General features: G+C 54.4%; 1 protein-coding gene across 1 annotated transcript; it reads right to left on the reverse strand.

Moving 5' to 3' along the window:
• Positions 1-81: 81 nt before the first annotated feature.
• Positions 82-17,680, reverse strand: MMP11 (matrix metallopeptidase 11). Its single transcript, XM_014894480.2, has 8 exons — positions 17,561-17,680; positions 8,943-9,175; positions 7,709-7,852; positions 6,577-6,710; positions 3,640-3,893; positions 3,190-3,403; positions 1,677-1,934; positions 82-799 (listed from the first exon to the last, which is right to left on the reverse strand). Exons 1-8 carry the CDS (start codon positions 17,678-17,680, stop codon positions 666-668), a joined length of 1,491 nt encoding a protein of 496 aa, XP_014749966.2. The 3' UTR covers positions 82-665.
• Between the last annotated feature and the right edge of the window lie 655 nt (positions 17,681-18,335).

Consider the following 18,335-nt stretch of genomic DNA (forward strand, 5'->3'; position numbering starts at 1 on the left):
CATCTGAGCATCCCGGGATGGGAACCTCGGCGGGATGGGCGCGGGGCAGTGTCCAGCACTGGCACCCGGCACCAGGGAGGGAGGGAGGGAAGGGGCCCCTTGTCTATAAGAGATCGGTACAAAATCCTAACGCGCACTAGGGATACAACAGGAGGCCGGGATGGGGCTGCGGCAGGGCCCTGGCAGTCACCACGGCTGCCCCGCACGTCGCAGTTCTCCTTCTCTGCAGGTAGCGTCGGTGTCCTTCAAAGCCCCGGGCTGCGGGATCATTCCTCCTCGGCCAGCGTCTGCAGCAGCAAAGGGCTGCCGTAGTGAGTTATGTAAACATAGGAAATGCCATTGCATCAGTTCTACAGGATAGAGTTCAGATTAATTATGAGAGCACGATCCCATTCCAGGCTGGCCTGATGGCCTTTGGGATGCTATTGCTAGACGAGAGTGGCTGCCCTTGCCTGTAAAGAACACGGCAGCTGCTTTTACATTGATAGCAACTGAAGCTGGGGCTGCTGGAACTGGAGAGGAGCAAACTTTGTCACTTGTGACAGACACCTGGTGTGTCAGATGCTGAGCCTGGAAGGAAGCCAGGAATGGCAGAGAGAGCTCTCTGCGTGGCTGCTGGAGGTAAAGGGGGATGACAGGGGAGCGTGCAGGACACAGGCACCCCCTCATCTGAAGGAGTTGGAGGAGGGTGTGCAGCTGAAGAAGTCCTGGCTGATCTGGCGTGGGTAGCCCTCCAGCACTTTCACCTGGACTGGGTCAAACTTCCAATAATCTCGGCCTCTCAGGAAATAGGCAAAACCTGTGGGTGAGAGAAGAAGGTTTAGAAGAGAAAGCATTCAAGTGGCTCAGAGCTCTTTCCCAGCATTTTGTTCAGCTGTCACTCTGCAACACATGCAGTACTGAAAGAGAACTGAAGAGACAGGAGGTTTTACCTGAACCTAGGCCTTTTCTTTCACACTGTTTTGGTTTCAATAAGAAATCTAGTTTTACTTTCTGGACAGCAAACAGGATGGATTTTATTTTATTTTATTTTATTTTGCTGGTGGGTTTAAATATGCTGTGTGCTTGTAGTCACCCAGCCCTGTGAGGGCAGAGGATGTCAGGGACAGGCAACTTGTGAAGACCTACTCAGAGCATCTGTTCCTGTGGGCAAGCTGCCCTGGAATTTAAATTCTGGAAGCAGTGGGGAGTTGTTTCACTTCATCCTTAGAGAAGAGGGAGGCACTCACCACACCTGTCACCCCAAGCACCCTGGCTGTCCCCACTGTTTCTGTGGCACTGCTGTACTGTTTTCAGCATGGGGCACACTGAGAGGACTGGTCAGTACCAAAAGCAGCCTGTTTTTTGTTCAGCTCCCGGGGCTGAAGCATGGGCAGTATTTCTGTTATCTTCTCATCACTTCCTTTGGCAGGAGCAGTAAGAGATGGGCAGGACTCTGTGACCATTCCTTGCTCAGATATTTGACTTCTCTCTATCATACTTATATATCAGTTGCTGCAATTAATGAGAATGAAACTTCTCAATTCTCTACCCACTGGAGGGAACTGTCCCTTTACACTGTATGAAATGTATTATGGCTGGGAAATCTCCACTACCACCACCTGTCTAAATCTGCCCAGCTCTTCCAGCTGGGCAGTGGTGTCAGCCAGAGCAGGCCGTGCTGGTGCTGCACTGACCAAAGTCATCCTGAAAAGCCGCGTCGATCTCCGGCGGGACGCCGCGCCAGTCAGCCATAGCCCGGGGGTAAATGTTGTCCACCTGGCGCCTGTGGGGGCTGAAGCGCCAGTAGTTGCCTCCACTGAAAATGTAAATCTTGTTCTTCTCAGCCCCCCACACCAGAGCTGCCTGCACAGGGGATGCAGGGAGGCCCAGCTCCACGATTGGCGTGGGACCAGACACCCGTCTCTCACCGTCATAAATCCAGTATTGAGAATCTATTGAGGAGACAGAAAAAGGGGGACAAAGGGGTCAAAAACTCTGATAATTTGGCAGTGAAATGTGCAACTGGAGCTGGTGCCTTGGCAGAGCTCCCACGGGAAGCTGTGCCTGAGAGGCAAAAACACCACCAAGTGTAATGGACACTGCCACTGTTGTGTGTCCAAAATGCTGTCAATGCATTGACATCCCACCTCAGTTCAGCCTGGGTGGTGGTGTGGGACAGGAAGGTCCATTTCAGCAGCATTTTTCTCTATCTGTTGAAGTTATAAAGGACTTGGCTGGAGGGAGCAGCCTCTGCCCTGCAACCTCAGCACGTGGGAAACATGTGGGCATGCACAGGCACAAAGGGGGCATGTGGCTGGAAAGGAGCAAGCTGCAGAAACCAGGAAAAATTTGCCAAGTTGATATAGAGACTGAAAGCACAGTTCCAGATTAGATTAAAACGGGAATCTCTGTAATTAGCCCACGGCATGTAATACCTTCCCCTTATCTCATTTTGGCTCACCGTAGGAGCCTGCCAATTTTAGCACTGTAAGTCCTTGTGTGCAGGTCTGGTGCTCAGAAATGTTTATGCAGGAGCTCTGCCTGCAGAGCCATGGTGTGATTTTGATATTTGGTCTCATGGAGTGCAGACAGGGTGTGCACACCCACAATGTGTTCCCATGTCATTCTGCATCCCTCCTATCGAACCTACACTTGGGGAGAGCATTAAAGAAAACTGGAGCTGAAATGGGGTTTGTTGCTGGCCTTGAACCCCAGAGATGGCCAGGAGGTGGTTTTGGTTTTAATCTTTCTGGTTGCTGGAGGTTGCCTGACTCTGCACCCAGGTTGCCTGTAGGCTCATAAAGTCATGGGGTCATCCAGGTCTCTGAGGAGCAGAGAAAATGCTGTCCAGCCCCTGAGCAGGGCCCTGGGGACACAGGCACAACCAGGGAAGTTTCTGGAACAGTGCTTCCCATGACAGCTGGAGAGATGGAGTAAACGTTTCCTTCTTTCTCCTCATTACAAGTGTTTGTGTTCCAGGGAAGGAGAATGGGATATTGTGGCTGTGTTTAAAACAAAAGTGAACCCTTGTCCTCTCTTTTGTCCTCAATACTGATAAAAAGTTTTAATAGTTAAGGAAACAAATAACAAGGATTGCTTATTGCTGGATTTCCAGGAGATTTATTCCCCAGGAACCTGCTGAGTCCCGACTACCCCTAAGTAACTGAGATGCATTTCTGAGCCATCTGATCCCGGTCCAGCTCTTACCTTGGAAAAACCAGATGTTGCCCAGAGGGTCCTCGAAGGTGGCATCGACAGAGCTGGGGATGCCCTGCCAGTGGCGAGAGGCCAGGGCTGGGTACCCGTCCTGCAGCTTTCCAGCCCGGAGCCGCCACACGTAGCGGGACCTGAAGAAGAACAGCTCCCCTCGGATGGTGGCTGCAGCGTCGAAAGCCGTGTGGCAGGCGTCGGGCTGCTCAGCCTGCCAAAGCACAGCCGTCACCCAGGAGCTCCCCGGGCCCTGTGGCCAGGCTGCTGCCCGGTTTGGGTTGGGCATGTGCTGCCAGAGATCCCTCCCTGCACATCCCCGTGCCAGCCATGGGGTGGGCTCAGCCATGGGGTGGGCTCAGCAGTGCTGGTGGAAGGGGCAGACACAAAGCCAGGCTGCTGCCAGCCTCCTTGGTGCCAGGGAAGGGCACAGAGCAGCCATTCACTCACCTCCACGTTGGTGATCTCGTTTGTTTCGAGGCCTGGCTGGGGCAGCTCTGCTGGCTGAGTGGGGGTTGGGGTTGGGTCAGGATCCCACGAGCGTTTCCCATATAAATACTGGATCCCTTGCTTGTCATCCTCACTCAGGCTGAGGGGGTAGCGGAAGATGTAGAAAGGAGACATCAGGGACTTGGAGACAGCTGTGTGCTGCAGGCCCAGCACGTGGCCAAACTCATGAGCAGCCACTTGCAGGAGGTCAGTGCCTAGGAAGGGAAAGGATGGAAAATACTTTTGTCTACTCACATGCTTTGGCCTCCTGGGCTGCTCCTACCAGTTACCAGACACTGACATATGAAGAAAGAGAAATCTACCTCCAACTATGTTTTTTCCCACATATCTCCTGTGTAGCTCCAAAATATGTTTGTTAGGGTTTTTTTTTAAGGAGTCAGAGAGCATAAAGAACGGGTTCACTGGTTCAGAAGCACCATGAGTCAATTCATACACTTGGGTATTAACCTGGACTTGTTGGTAATTTGCAATTCTGTTGTCAGAATCAGCTACCAGGAAGAAAGGGTTTTCCATGCACTTTTGGAAAGGAGAAATTTGCAGAGAAGGAAATCCGGACCAGAGGTGTAGGAGGTGGAGTATTAAGGTTGGTGTTTGTCCACCCAGCCTTGAAGCAGTTGTTGGCTAGAGCTGAAGTTTAGCAAGTCCCAGTTAGATCTCATCACTGTGGAAGATACTGGTGTAGGTGAGAGAACTCTGGGATCAACACTTGCCAAAGGCTGCTGTCACAGACACCAGAGGGAGCTCATTTATTGCTTGTCTGGGGACTGTGTCAAGAAGGTGTCATACAGAAATAAATCCATAAAAGATTATCTAATGTCAAGGCCTGAGACTTCTTCACCAGACTTAAACAGATTTATGGGACACCATGTTTTAGGAATACGTGACCTTGGAGCATCTACAGAAGGAGAGAGGGAAAAGGGGATTTCAGTATACAAACTTGTATTGTTTGGCAGGTTTTGTTTAGCTTCCAATGGGTCCTTTTTAAAGCTGATAAATTTCACTATGAGTGGAGGTTGTTGGTTGACAAGTCCCAGCATATTCATTCACTTCCCTTCAGCCAGAAATCCTCCAAGCTGCAGCCCAAGTGATGAGAACAGCAGGGATGTGTCAGCCAGCCTTGATGCTCCAAGCAGGATTTCCCTGCTGGCTCCAGAGGAGTAGGTCAGGCTGCAGGGAAGCAGGTCACTTCTCAGCAGCAGGACCAGGCAGAATACAGTGAGGAGGAACACTTGGGGAGGGTGGAGGGGAAGGTGAGCCCCATCCTTCCTCCACTGGCCAGCTTTACCTGGAAATGATGAATTTGCACAGCACTGACCTGATTAAATCAACACATCTAGGTCAGCTGAGAGAGTGGGATTTCTATGCCAGTGATTTATTACAAACTTTCAGACACTTGTGTTTAGTTTGGCAGGCTCCTCACTTGCTGCTTTCCAGTGCTGGCAGATCAGCTGTGCTGTCAGATTCTCCAGGGGAGGTGCACAGCAGCACAGGCTGTGCTGGGCAGCATCCCTGTGTCCCCCATGGATGCTCCTCCACGTGGGGCCCTGCTTCCTGCACGGCTCTGGAGTGACCCCAGGGCACATTTGTGCTCTCCCATCAGTAAAATGAGGCTAAGGATTTCCTTGTCTCACTGAGAGCTAAGGCAAAGATTTATCCATGTTTATATCCTAAAGCTCTTTTCAGCATATTAAACGGCAATTAGCTCCAAAGAGCTTTTACAGCAGTTATTTATGGATGATATGGGGGGAGGGGGGAATGCTATGGAATGGAGCTGGATTCTGATGGGAACTGGTGTCCACTTTCGGTTCCTGGTTTGCCCCCACCACTGTTTTATGGCAGAACACAGGAAATTCTTCAACAACACAGGCAACCCCAACAGAGGGGGAAAAGCAACAGAGCTGACCCCTCCACCAGGAGCAGAAACTTCTGCAAAGAGCTCCTGAGCTCTGTGACTCTTGTTTTGGGTCAACATGAGCAGGGTTGGAGGCACAGCAGTGCTGTGCCCCACAGAGTCAAACTGGCCCACAGCTGGCACTGACACGGGCTTTGGGGGACCCCGCTGACATGGCCAACATTTTTGGGAATCCCCAGGGTTAACTTGGGCTTTGTGATTATTTCTTTGTCCGTGTAGATAAACTGGGAAGGAGGAGGAGGAGCTGACCTTGGTTAATTTTGGTGAGTTTTCCAGAAACTGCTGCTCTGGGCACTGCTCCAGCTGGTCTCGGGCAGTGCTGCAGTATCTCATGAGATATTGTGACACCGGACCCTGAGTGCCCAAGCAAAGAGCTACCAGCTTGGATCTATTATTAGCAAAAACTTAAAAAAGAGTCTTGACTGGATGTGGTGTTGTTTATGGTCAGAGCATTCCCAGGCCATGGGGACAGAGCTGGAGCCCGGGTGGTTTCCCTTTATGGGCTTGTTTGAGGGCAGATGGTGAACAATGAGTGCAGGGACTGGGACTGAGACTGTTCTTTGGAGACTGTTCTTTGGTGTCACACAGAGCTTGAGCCTCAGTTTTCCTTCATCCTTTCCTTGTTTCACTTCTAATGACTCCTGCCAAGGCCAGGTGCAATTCCCAAGTGGCAGGGCACATGGCTGGGCAGAGGAGCCATCTCTTGCTCCCCCCACACAGGAGGAGTCCATGGGGAAGCCCAGGTCCTGCTGCTGGACACCAGCTCTGCTGTGGCTGAAAGATAAAAAGACCTGAATGCTAAAAGCAGGCTTCTGTGTGGTGGGAGATGACAGTGCTCACCACAAAAATAGTTGTTGCCTCTCAGTTTTACAGGGTCCCTGTTCACACCACAGGAAATCATTTCCAAGTTCACTGCCAAGCATCCTGGAGCACCCAAAGCTCCCTTGTAACAAACAGTACCGTACCCAGGTTGTTCCCAATCGTCCAGGTCTCGTCATAGTCAAAATGCACATCTCCCTCCCGGTGTGTTTTGGGGAAGAAGGCGTGTGCCAGGATCCCTCCAGGCCCATCGAAAGGCAAGTTGTCTCCATGCCAGTACCTGCAGGGAACACACGTGGCACCTCAGACAAAGGACCGTGGAGCTCCAGCATCATACAGCCAAAGGTGGGAGCCACCGAGAGGGGACAGCAGCTCTCATTCCCGTCCTAAATTCATCCCACTGGTCTAGATCAACTGCTCAGAGCTATTCCAATTGCCACAAGCCAAATTCTGCATCAGAGCCCTGAGGAAGCAGCTTGATCACGCCAAGCACTGAGGAAGCAGATCTCAGTCACACCAGCCCTGCAGAGTTTGTATGTTTTCTCAGGGATGTTTCTCCTCTTCCCCGCTTCAGCTTCCAACCCAGAGCTGAGTGTGGAGCCTAAAGAATTAAGGAGGTGACTGCCTAAGCCAAGATTAAGTTGATATCCCTGAGTGGTGGGGGGCTGCAGAGGGGCAGCTGGCAGCAAACCCAGCCAAACTCTCAGGTCCTCACTCAAGCCAAGCCACTGATGAGTAATGAAGAAAACCCATGAGAGATGTGGCCACTTGAGAGAGCTGAGGGAGACAAATACACAGCATGCAAATCACATCACTGCTTGGACAGTCTCCACTGCCCTCATTAGCTCTGTGCAAACACGCAGCTCAGGGAAGTCTTTGCCCCAGTGCGTATTTTGCCAAAAGGGAATTTCAGGCCAGGAGCCAAGATTCACTTAACCAAGAAACTATATTTGTCTTTGGGCAGACAGTTACATTGTTCAGTCAAGGGACAGGATGGAGGACCTGAAGATGGAAAGTCAAAACAAACGCTTAGGAAAACAGCCTGTGGGCAGAGAAATGTAAATGTACCAGGAAAATTAATGAATGATCAGTAACGGTGCTGTGCACAGCCAGTGTGGAACAGCTGCACTCACACCAAGCAGCCCACGACTGACAGAACCAAAATGATCCCAGTGTCTGAAAGCAGAAATATGAGCCTCCATTGAAGTGCCTGAGCTGTGTGCTGGCAGGTCTCTGCTCCTCTGGCAGGGAGGAGGGCGTGCTGCCCACCCTGCTCACCTTGTGAAATCGATGACGATGTCGGCCCGTCCCTCCTGCACCTCCGTGAAGGTCAGCGGGGTCACATCACTCCAGACCTTCAAAGCTTCCTCAATGGTCCTTCTCACTTTAGCTTTTACAAGTTGCCATGGGAACCTGATAATTCTGGAAGGCAACAGACACTGGATGAGGAGAGCATCAGCTGCTGTCCCACGGACAGGGCTGTCACCAGTTCTACAATCAGCATCATGAGGTTCACCATTCTCAGCACCACAACATCTCCCATCCGTACATGCACTGCTCCAGCACCCTCTACCAAGCGACATGAGCAGCAGATAAATCCCATCAGTGTTGAAACCCTCTGGCTGGTGTGCCAGAGGTGAGTTCCCTGGAGAGTTTTGCAGATTCTGCGTTGTTCTGAAGTGCCACAGCACTTCCCAGGTCTATCCCCTGTAAGGCCACCCCCACAAAGATTCCTGAGAGTGGTGTGATGCGATTTCTTCTCCTCAATCTCTGCTTTTGCCCCTGGAAACTTGAGTTCACTCAGCAGTTGCTCCCACTTCCTCCAATAACGAGAGCAGACTGAAAGATCTGCCACAAAGGGAAGTTTCTTTCCCTTTCACCAACAGTGTTGCTGTATGTAAACCTCTGCTGTGTTTCTTTCTTTAACACTATTGACCAAAAAGAAAAAAAAAAGAGCCTTTCCGTTATCTGCAGCCTCCTGATGGTGTGAGGAACTGTCTCGTGTATTGGATTAAGCAAAAGATGATTTACATGCCGTCAAGGTCCATATGACTGTGCTCACTTCTCCACTCGTACCCCCGAGGGCAGCTGGGGAGGCAGCACAACCCTCCCACCAGTCTGTAGAGTAGATTCACAACTGAGAATGTGCGGGGTGATTTGGGCAAAACTTTACACTGAAGTGGTGTTTATGGGACCATCAGTAACAGCTGAATAAGAAAATCTTTTAAAAATAAACGGTGAGGTGAGCCCCCCGCGGGTGGCCGTGGGGGGAGCAGAGTGCTGGGGCTGCAGGCTCAGCTCAGCACACCGGGGGCAGTGACTGTGTGCGCCCAGGGGTGCTGGGCTGTGTGGACAGGGGTGGAGGGCACCTGTGTTTGTGGGGTGCTCTTGAGGGGATGTGTGTGGAGGTGCTGGGGACGAGCCGTGGTTCAGCACACGGCTCCTGCAGCTCTCAGGGTCACATCCCAGCTCCAGGCAGCAAACCCGCCTGGCCACTGCAGGCCTGCCTTACTTGTACGTGAGGTTGGTCTTGTCCCAGCGCCCCCCGGAGAGGACGAAGCGTTTCTGGCGGTTCCGCCCGCTCTGGCCGTCGGGCAGCGGTGGCAGGTCGGGCACGCCGCAGCGAGGGGGGTTCCAGCCAGCCCCTGCAGCCCCGGACACCCCCTTGGCAGTGCCCACAGCGTTCACCAGGGCAGACAGCCAAGGAGCCTGATCCTTCCAGGGCTGATGCTTTCGAGACACGTCCTGAAAGGCAAAAGCAAAACCACCACGTCGGTGTCCGTGAAGACGCTTCTTGTTGCAGGGTGGTGGGCAGCTGCCCCCAGCAGTGAGCTCCACTTCTGCCCAGGGCTCCTTCCCCACTGCAGGGCACCAGCTGCTCCCCACAAACACTCCGTGCTGCCCGGGCCCTGCTGCCCTGAGGCTGGCTCACACCTGGGAGGCACTGTGTCATGCCATGGCACCCACTAAGCACTCAGCTATTTTTGGTCCACATTTCCTTGGCGGCTGGCCGGCAGGAAATACTTTTGCAGGCTGTGGATGAGAACCAGACCCTTCAAGTATAAAACAAATCACTAGGGAATAAATTCTCCCCCTTTGCCCTACATCCTTTATTCCCTCCTGGCCCTGGTAGAGGTGACATTAATGGGAGGAAGTCTTTAGCCCGGCAAGCACTTGTGCTCCCTGTTGTCACTTCCGTGGTGCCCTCTTGCTGCCCCGGTACCGTGGGCAGGTCTCAGCATGGCAGAGCAGGACACAGGGACATGGGGGTGACAGCCCAGCCCACGGCGAGAGAGCAGCACTGTCCCTGCAGCCCCATCACTGCCTGAGGGAAGGGCTGCACCATATCCCCTTGCCTCACTGTACCTGTGATTCTGCTTGGCATAACATCTCCTGAGCTCTCCCACACTTCGTTGGAAAAACAAGGTTTCTCTTGGCAACATTAATTAATGCTAATTAGCTGATTTCCACCCTTTTCCCATGTGACAGCAGGACTATATTGCCACCATGAAACACGACCCAGGTGTCACCTCCAACCTGCTGTGAGGCATGTGGGGTGAGAGGTGCTTGGTCCACCTCACTGTGCTGAAGAGGGCCAAATACAGATATTTTTTGCCTGATTTTGTGTAGGAAATGCACAAAGGTGTTTGAGCAGTGTGAGAGCTGAGATGCAGCAGTGGTGCATCTGTACCTGGACAGGCAGGCTCAGTCCCACAGGGCTCCACAGGGAACACCTGGGCTTTAGGCAGGCTCCTTTCTTCCCCTGCAAAGAGCTGCCTTCTTCCAGGCCAGCTTTCCTGGCTGCCCTGGCAGGGACATGGAGGTCGGGATGGCACAGTGCCAGAGCTGCCATGATGCCGTGTAATCTGCATGCTGCCACCACTCTGCTCCCCACAATGAGCCCATTCATGCGGGCTGGAATGAAGTGTGAAGGCCTTGGCATTAATTCCGCCACTGAGCTCTGGCCCTGCGTGGCCCCGTGCTCTGAGCGAGGCACAGATGGACAGGGGAGCCAGGGAGGTCACACAAGGTGCAGTTTGGGTGTCCACACATCACTTCAGGCTTTTTGTGTGTGTGTCACTGCTCTAGCCTGCCGGCTGGACAGACAGACACCCTTGGCACCTGCCAGCCTTTGCCTCAGAACCATTGATACAATCCTGGTGTCCCAGTGCACTTTCACACACCACAGGAACTGCTCCAGCAGCACATGCAAAGACAGAAAGCCTTTTCACATCCTGGACAGCAAAACCTGTCCAAGCCAGCAGCAGTGGCACCGAGCATCCATTCAGCGCTTTAGGGGGAGGAGGAGCAGTCCCAGAGCAGTCTGAGCACTGGAGCCCTGCCAGGCTGCAGGTACCTGTCTTTCAAAGAGGAGCTCTCTGAGAGCCGCCTGGCACCCTGCCTGGGCTGGCAGCTACTGCCTGGCAGGAGAAGCTGACCAAGTTCATGTTCTGGCCAACACCTTGCTCTCAGCCCCGATGACACCGCAGCACATAATGGCAGCTGTGTCACCAAAGCCCAGCCTGGAGCCTGCTCAGGTTCCTGGGGCACTCAGGAGCACCCACTGCCAGGTCCTGACAGTGAGGACTCGGGGTGATCAATGCATCTGCTTTTCCAAGGCCAGGAAGTGCAGGAGTAGGAGCACTGGGAAACTCTCTGGAGTTGCTGGGGTAGGTGAGTGGGCTGAGGCTGACCCAGATGCCTCAGCCCTGGGTTTTTGTCTTGATGATGCTCTGCACATTGCCCTCCTGGGCAGGCCAGTTGCCTTACAGGCTGGGGCCACTGGCATAAACTGGAGATTATCACTCTCCTCTGACCAGGAACAGAGAGAGGAGAAGCTGCCTGTTTCCTTCTTGCCTCGAGCAATCCCATGCTCAGAGGCAGACCAGAGGCAGCTTTTCTCTCCCCTCTTCGGTTAGCTCAAGGCCACTGTTCTGAATCCCAGCTTTCTAAAGCCTTCTTTGCAATACCAGGACCCTCCCTGCTCCTCCTGCCCTTTGCAGACTCGGTCCTGGAAGGGTCTGTGAGTGGCTCTGGGTGGGGCAGGAGGCCAGACCTGCCCTGCTGCCCTGCCTGTGCCCCTGGACAAACAGTGACTCTCTCCCTGTCGTCACTGCACCGACATTAGGACCATGGCAGGAAAGGGCTGGAAAATGCCACTGCAGGCTCAGCTGGCGAGGGGAAATGTGACAGGCTCAAACCACTTGCCAAACAATGCTCAGGGGACACCCAGGCTGGAGACCTTGGTCTCCTTAGCTGGACACACCTTGCTGCAGGCACTTCCCAGGGATTAGATATTGTGTCTGCTCGCTTAAGGTTGCATCCTTCCCAGCCAGTGCTGAGCCCAGCCTCTCCTGGAGAGATCCTGCTTTGCTCCCTGAGCTGTGGTACCACACCCCTGCATTGCTCAGGGTTCGCTTAGGGCCCTGCTGCTGCTGAAGCTGCTACAGACCTGTGAGAGGAGGGCGAGGAGGGCACTGCCTGCTGGGTACCTATCAGGGCATCCCCACTTGTCCCATCCCACCAGCAGAGGGGAAGCTGATTCCTGATTCCTGAACACAAAAGCAAAGGAAAATCCCTGCAATCCAGGACAGGGTTTGTCCCAGCAGAGTGCAAAACAGATCTGAGGCTCTGGCTGAGTGTGTGCAGCCACTTGCACTGCCCCCCCTGCATAACCCACAGCTGGGCTGGGTTCAGCTGGGCATGGGAACAGCTGGTTTGTAGTCAAGGAAGAGGCCAGGGCTCTGCAATAGAGGGTGATCACAAGCACAGAGAGGATTCCAGGCCTGAAACCAAGGGCTGAGGGCAGTGAGGACAGCAGAGGAGCAAAGCTGTATGCAAAGAGGGCTGTGCTGCAGGCTGGCTACAACTCCTCACAAAGAAAATGCCTCTTCCTGCAGCCTTGTGACTGAAAGGCTGAGGCGGGGCAGGAGGGAATGGGCAGATCCCACGGGACAGCAGAAACCACAGCGGAGGTACAGGCTGCCCACTCAGTTCCTCACAGCTTTATCAGCCTTCAAGTGCTGTGATACAACAGCCATCACCTCTGGGGCTGCCGGAGCCAGATGAACACCAGCCAATCTTCCCAGGAAGTGTTCCAGCCATCCCAAGGAGCCAGGAGCATCTTTAACCTCATTGTGTTGGGCAGCAGTCACCCTGCAGAGCTGCCGGGAGGAGCAGCAGCTGGAGCAGCCCAGCTACAGCAGCACCGTGTCCGGATGAGCACAGCGAGGCTGGGGCCTGGTGCTGACAAACCCACGGCTCTCCGTGCCTGGGTCCATCCTCCTCTGCCTGCCCTGAACTTAAACTTGTGTCCTCTACTGTGTACCTAATTACCTGATTCTGTGGCCTGGACATGAAAGGAGCCCCCTCTCCCTGTCAGGCAGGAGCGACTGGACAAGTTAGAGCCTGAATTCCATCAGTCTTGGATGCTTCTCCTGTCACTGGGGCTGTTTCCTCTTAAGTTGGGGAATGAGCTCATGGACTTTGTCTCCATTTCCCTGTCCCTTCTGCTCCTGCTTTTCCATTGCTTCTGACTCTGCTTTCCCCCTTTGTTCCTCAGTGTTTGCTGCCTCTCTGGCTGGCAGCATTATCCTCCTCCTACTGATGAGCCTGCACCTCAGAGTACTCCTGCTCTTATTTCGGTGGGGAAGGACAGCAGAGATGCTTTCTCCTGCAGTTCTCATGCCAGACAGTACTGTCACCCCCTTTTTGTCCTCTGTGGGGTGGCTATGTCCCCCATGGGCTCTGCACCCCCTGAACAGCAACGTTCCTGCCTGAGATCAGCATTGCTCTCCTGATGCACAGACAGCTTTTTGTCCAGCCTGCCTCTCAGCCCAGCATGGATTTGCAGGGGTTGGATTTGAAAGTGCAGCTACAGCTGATGGTTAATGGTAAAACTGGAACCAGCTTCACTCTAGTCAGGTTGTGTTCAGGACCACTCTGGGCTCTGAAGGTGCTGATGCTGCAGGTGAAATTTCATGGCAGAAACTCGATTGTGGTCTGGTCTAACCTGAGCTAAATGTGCTCCTCTTAGTGGAAACAATGCCCAGGCAAAGCCATCAGATTTATTGACCCTAGGACAAGGCAGAGCCTCCCAACCCCTGTATGAATCCTCTGCTCACACAAAATCCTCCTGGAGGACTGGCTCCTCCATGGGGGCTGCAGCCTGGTCCCACTGCAGGCACAGCCAGGGAGAGCACAAAGGCTGAGGCCAAACAGGAGCTGCTGCAGTGCCTGGCCATGCACACACTCTTGGATTTTCCTCTCCACTCTCTTCCCACACCCCATGGCACCATCCAGCACTACCTCCCGGGGCCTGACAGTTTGTTTCCGGATTACTTGGTGGTAGTTGTTGTTGGCAATGAAAAAAGGAAAATGTTTATTTTTCCTAAGCAACGTGGAACATGAAACATTATGGACTGCAAATGTTTATGCCCACATACAGAATGAAAAGAACCAGGCTTTGGTGTAACAAGAGAAAGCAAATGAATAAACACTGTGGGACTATTTTTATTATCAGACATTTTAATTATGTGACAGTTTGTGAGACTATTCCATCAACAACACCACAACCAAGCTGCTGGTGTCACCCAAGCAACAGTTTGCCAGAAACAGGAGTTCTTGCAGAGCAAACAAGCCCCAGGATGCTGACATAGCAAAAGGTTTCAAGAGCCCTTAATCTGATGACCTAGAAATCCCCTTGAAATGAAGAAACTGCTCTAGGATGTGGCACACTACTGGCAGGGGAGGAGGGGGTTGAGATGTTTTGTTCATTGTGCAGTTACATCCAAGCTAAGGGGAGCCATAAGCTACCAGTGCCTCTCTCCTGCCCAAATCCACCAAGAGGAGGAAGTCTGGCCACCTGCCTGTCCTTGCTGGGACTCCTCTATCTGCATCAGGATCTCAGTGAACATCTAAAAACATGTCTGTGGCTCTTAGTGAACTCCTGAAGTGCTCTGCTTTTCATTTTGCTGGGCAGCTATGTGCAGACTCAGCTGTGCTTCCATTCACTTTAGTGATATGCAAGAACACCCACAAACCCTTCATTTACCTGTCTGTATATATGGGATTAGCAGGAAAGAGCTACTTAGTAGGAAGAAGTAGGATCAGCATCCCTACAAGACAGCTTTCCACCAAAAATCCTTTTCAAACAACTCCTACACAGTGCATCCCTTCTCCAGCAGAGCCCCACAAGTTATGGTGCCAGGGCAGGGTAAGATTGGGGGAAGCAAGTGCAGCATAACGTGGAGAGGGGGATCCTCCCCAGACTGTTTCTGTGCTGTCCCTCCCTGCTCCAGCTGCACCCCAAGCCCCGCCACACTGCAGGGTGTGCGTGTGTGCTGCCGTGGAAGCACAAACACAACAAACCCGCTGCAGAATAACTACTTACATGTGTCTTGAGTCTCTCCCAGAGCAGAAGATAAACATGCCTAAAATTACCCCACCACTGAGTGCAGGATTGAAATAGCCAAACCCAAGAGTGCAAATCAAACCCTTCCTGCGGGAGCTGCCTGAGCCCGGAGCGAGGCGGGCAGGGGCTGTGGGGAAGGCAGTGCCTGCTTCCAGAGGGGACCTGCTGAGTTCAGAGGGAACGGCAGGACCCCGATGGGTTATGTTGGGAGCTGGGAGGGTGCCCACCACTTCTGCACGGCGACAGAGCTTCCCAGCAAATGCACGGACTTTGATTTCCCAGGGGAGCCGAAAGCAAGGCAGGAATTCAGTGTCTGCGCGTGCACAGCCCCGAGGACTGCAGATCTTTTGTTCTCCACTTTTACAGTGGACACCAGACACAGCCTTTATTCTGCTCTCAGTTTTCTCTTTCTTTCTTTAGGCATTAATATAAAAGTGAAGGAGCTCTACAGGGCTTGTCTCAAAGAACCCAAGTCCTTCTGCAACTTGCCCTGTAGCCCGGCTTTAAAATGAATCTCAGCCCTGGATTCCGTCCCCTCTCAGCTGCTGCTGCTGTGACTCGCTATTGGAGCACAAAGAGCCGGGGTGCAGCACACTCCTGCTCCTGGGCTGTCCCACAGAGCAGCACAGCTCCAGGAACTCCTGTGCTCTGTCTCCTGCAGTGTGGATCTCTTTTCCCGGCTCAGCCCCTTGGCTCTTTCTCATTCATCACCTGACAGCAAAAGGTGCCCAGACAGGAAATGAGCTGCTGTCAGACATTAGGGGAGCATCCCTTTGTGCAGCAGGCTCGGAGCAGTCAGTCAGAGCAGGGAACACGCGATGGAGTGGCACAGCTCTCTGTGAGAGAGGGCAGAGAGTGGCCGAGGGCACGGGCTCTGCCAGCCCGGCAGTGCCACCTCAGCTGTCCTGCATTCACTTGTGCCCCAGCAGGGAGAGGAGCAGGGTGCTCTGCTGCCAACTTATACCGTGTAAAACTGCCTTCACCTCAGAGGCAGCAGAATAACCTTCAGAAGCCTTGACACCAGATGAGGAACCCAAAAGAGCAGCTATTTGAGATGACAGAACTGCTGTTTGAAAAGCTGGGAAATCATTTGTCCATTTCCAGCCCAACCAATGCAGCCACCATCTCTGCAAAGACTCAGTCAAACACATCAATCTGAAACTCTGAGCCCCACATGGTCAAACACACAAGCACAAGGTATTCCTGAACAAAACCTACTTACAGGAGTATCACCTGCAGTTACTCTAGCCAACATTGGGATTGGCACTCCCAGGGCAGAGTATTAGCCTGGCATGAGGAAGAAATCACCTCTCTGTTGGCAGACTGCAAGCTGGGGGCACCTTCTGGTAGTGGATTTGATTTTGGCAGGAGCTGAGCAGCCCTGGACCCCTGCACTAACTCTGTGCTCTTCGGTAATTTGGTATTTCCCACTTCTAGGGGTAGTGGCCGAGTCAGCTGAGCCCCAGCAACCTCTGCAGTGTCTCAGCAGCAGGAGATGAAGGTGGCATGGCAGCAGGCTGGGCTCAGGCTCAGTGTGAAACCCAGGCTGGCTCTCCCTTGCCCCAGGATCCCACACGGTCCTTGCCGGCAGCAAGGCCAGGAGCAGGGGCTGTGCAGGCTCCTCCAGGAGCAGCAGCTTCCCTGCTTGCACAGGGCAGAGCAGGAGGCACCTGCCAGCCCAGCCCGTGTCCCACAGGAGCCAGCAGTCCCCAGCTTTATGCGGGTGGAGCTCTGCCCTCCCAGCCCACCACCGCTGCTCCCCGATGGGACCGAAGCCCGCAGAGCAGCGCCATTCCTGGAGAGCAGAGAGCCACCACCGAGAGCTTGGCCTCACCTTCCTCAGAGGCAGAGCCGAGCCAAGCACGGTGACATTTCATTTAGAGGAACGCCAGCACTCCGGGGGCCAAGGCTGCTCTGTGCCAAGTCCCAGCCCACAGCAGATTTAGCAGCCAAGTTAGAAAGTACTCAGATGACAGAGCAGATAATAAAACCATCGACAGAACCTGAACTAATCCCCTAGGGCTGCTACTGGGCATTTGCTCTGTTATTATTTTATGGCACACCAGCGAGGCGCATGTCTATAATAACCCAATTACGCACGCACACATTCCCAGCACAAGGAGCTCTCTGTCTTTCCCCGTCCCCCAAATCCCTCGCACGCCGCTGGTCTTCTCTGGCAGCCGCAGTCCCTGCTGCTCGCAGCTCCGTCCCAGGTGCTGGGATCGGGCAGGCATGTGCAGGAAGAAAAGAGCCCTGCTGCTGCTCTCCTGCCCGCGCCTTTGATTGATCCCTTCAGTCTCGTCTCCCCGAGCGCTCCTCGGAACTGCCAGCACAGCGTGCAGGGGGTGCTGGAGCAGCAGCGAGTGCTCTGCTGCCTGCGGGGCACGGGGGATGCCGCGTCCTCTCCTAAACTCTCCTTGTCCCGGTCCCCGCTTTCCCTCGGGACCGCGGCTGTGAAAACTCCCCAACAAGCCAGAAGGAGCCCGGAGAGCGGGAGGCGCCCCGGGGCAGGAGCAGCCGTCCCGGGGCCGGTGACTCCGGCAGCGCTGCCCGTGCCGGCATCCCGAGCGGGGATGGATGCATGGATGGATGGATGGAGCGCCGGGGGGAAGCGGCTCGTCCCGTTCAGGAGGATCTGCCGGGGACATTCAGCCCTCGGGACAGCACCGGAGAGCGACGGGGGACACGGAGGGAGGCTCGGGGCGGTCCCGACTCACCGGTTTGTGGCGGCGGGCGGGCGCGGCGGGCGCGCAGTGCAGCAGAGCCGCGGCCAGCAAGGCGGCGGCGGCGGGCAGCGGCGGGCGGGCCATGCCGGGCGGCGGAGAGGGCTCGGACATGGGGCACAGGAGGAGGGGGGGTCCCCTCCGAGCCTTTTATCCCCCCACCGTGGCCGCCTGCCCTCCTCCTCGCGCCTCCTCCCGCTCCTGCCTTTTGTTCTCCCCGAGCCGCGGCTGCTCGGGCCGGGGGGACACGGCCCGGCGGCATCGCGGGAGGGGGGTCCCGCCCGTCCCGGCCGCTTCGCCCCGCCCCGACACCCCCCGGGGGCGGAGCGGGGCGGGATCCCCCTCCCAGCCTGCCCGGCACCGGCCCCGGCCTCCGAGCAGCCGGGTGCTGCCTTGGGGTGCCTTTAAACGCGTCCCTTTAGAGGTGTCTTCCACCTCTCCTGCCCGAGGGTACCAAGGACTAAACCCAATCCTCTCGGTGCCCGTCGAGACCACTCCAGTCCCCACGGGGAGTAGCTCACAGCCGGGTTTAAATGTGTTTGCACCCCTGCTCTGCCTGTGCAGGGCTCTGCTTTGCTCACTTTTCCACTCAAACCCTTTGCAAGAAGGCTTTCCCTAGCAGGAATGCCGAGGGACGGGAAAGGAGGGAGCAACTCCCCATCTTGGAGATACCAAAGCCTTCTCCATCTGCTCAGCCGCCTGGAGATGGAGGCAGCAAGGCACAGATCTGGTTTCTTGGTTCCTGTTTCTATGGGAGAAGCCCTGGATT

Source organism: Sturnus vulgaris, chromosome 19 (genome assembly GCF_052056855.1).
Source record: "Sturnus vulgaris isolate bStuVul1 chromosome 19, bStuVul1.hap1, whole genome shotgun sequence".
In the NCBI taxonomy this organism is placed as follows: domain Eukaryota; kingdom Metazoa; phylum Chordata; class Aves; order Passeriformes; family Sturnidae; genus Sturnus; species Sturnus vulgaris.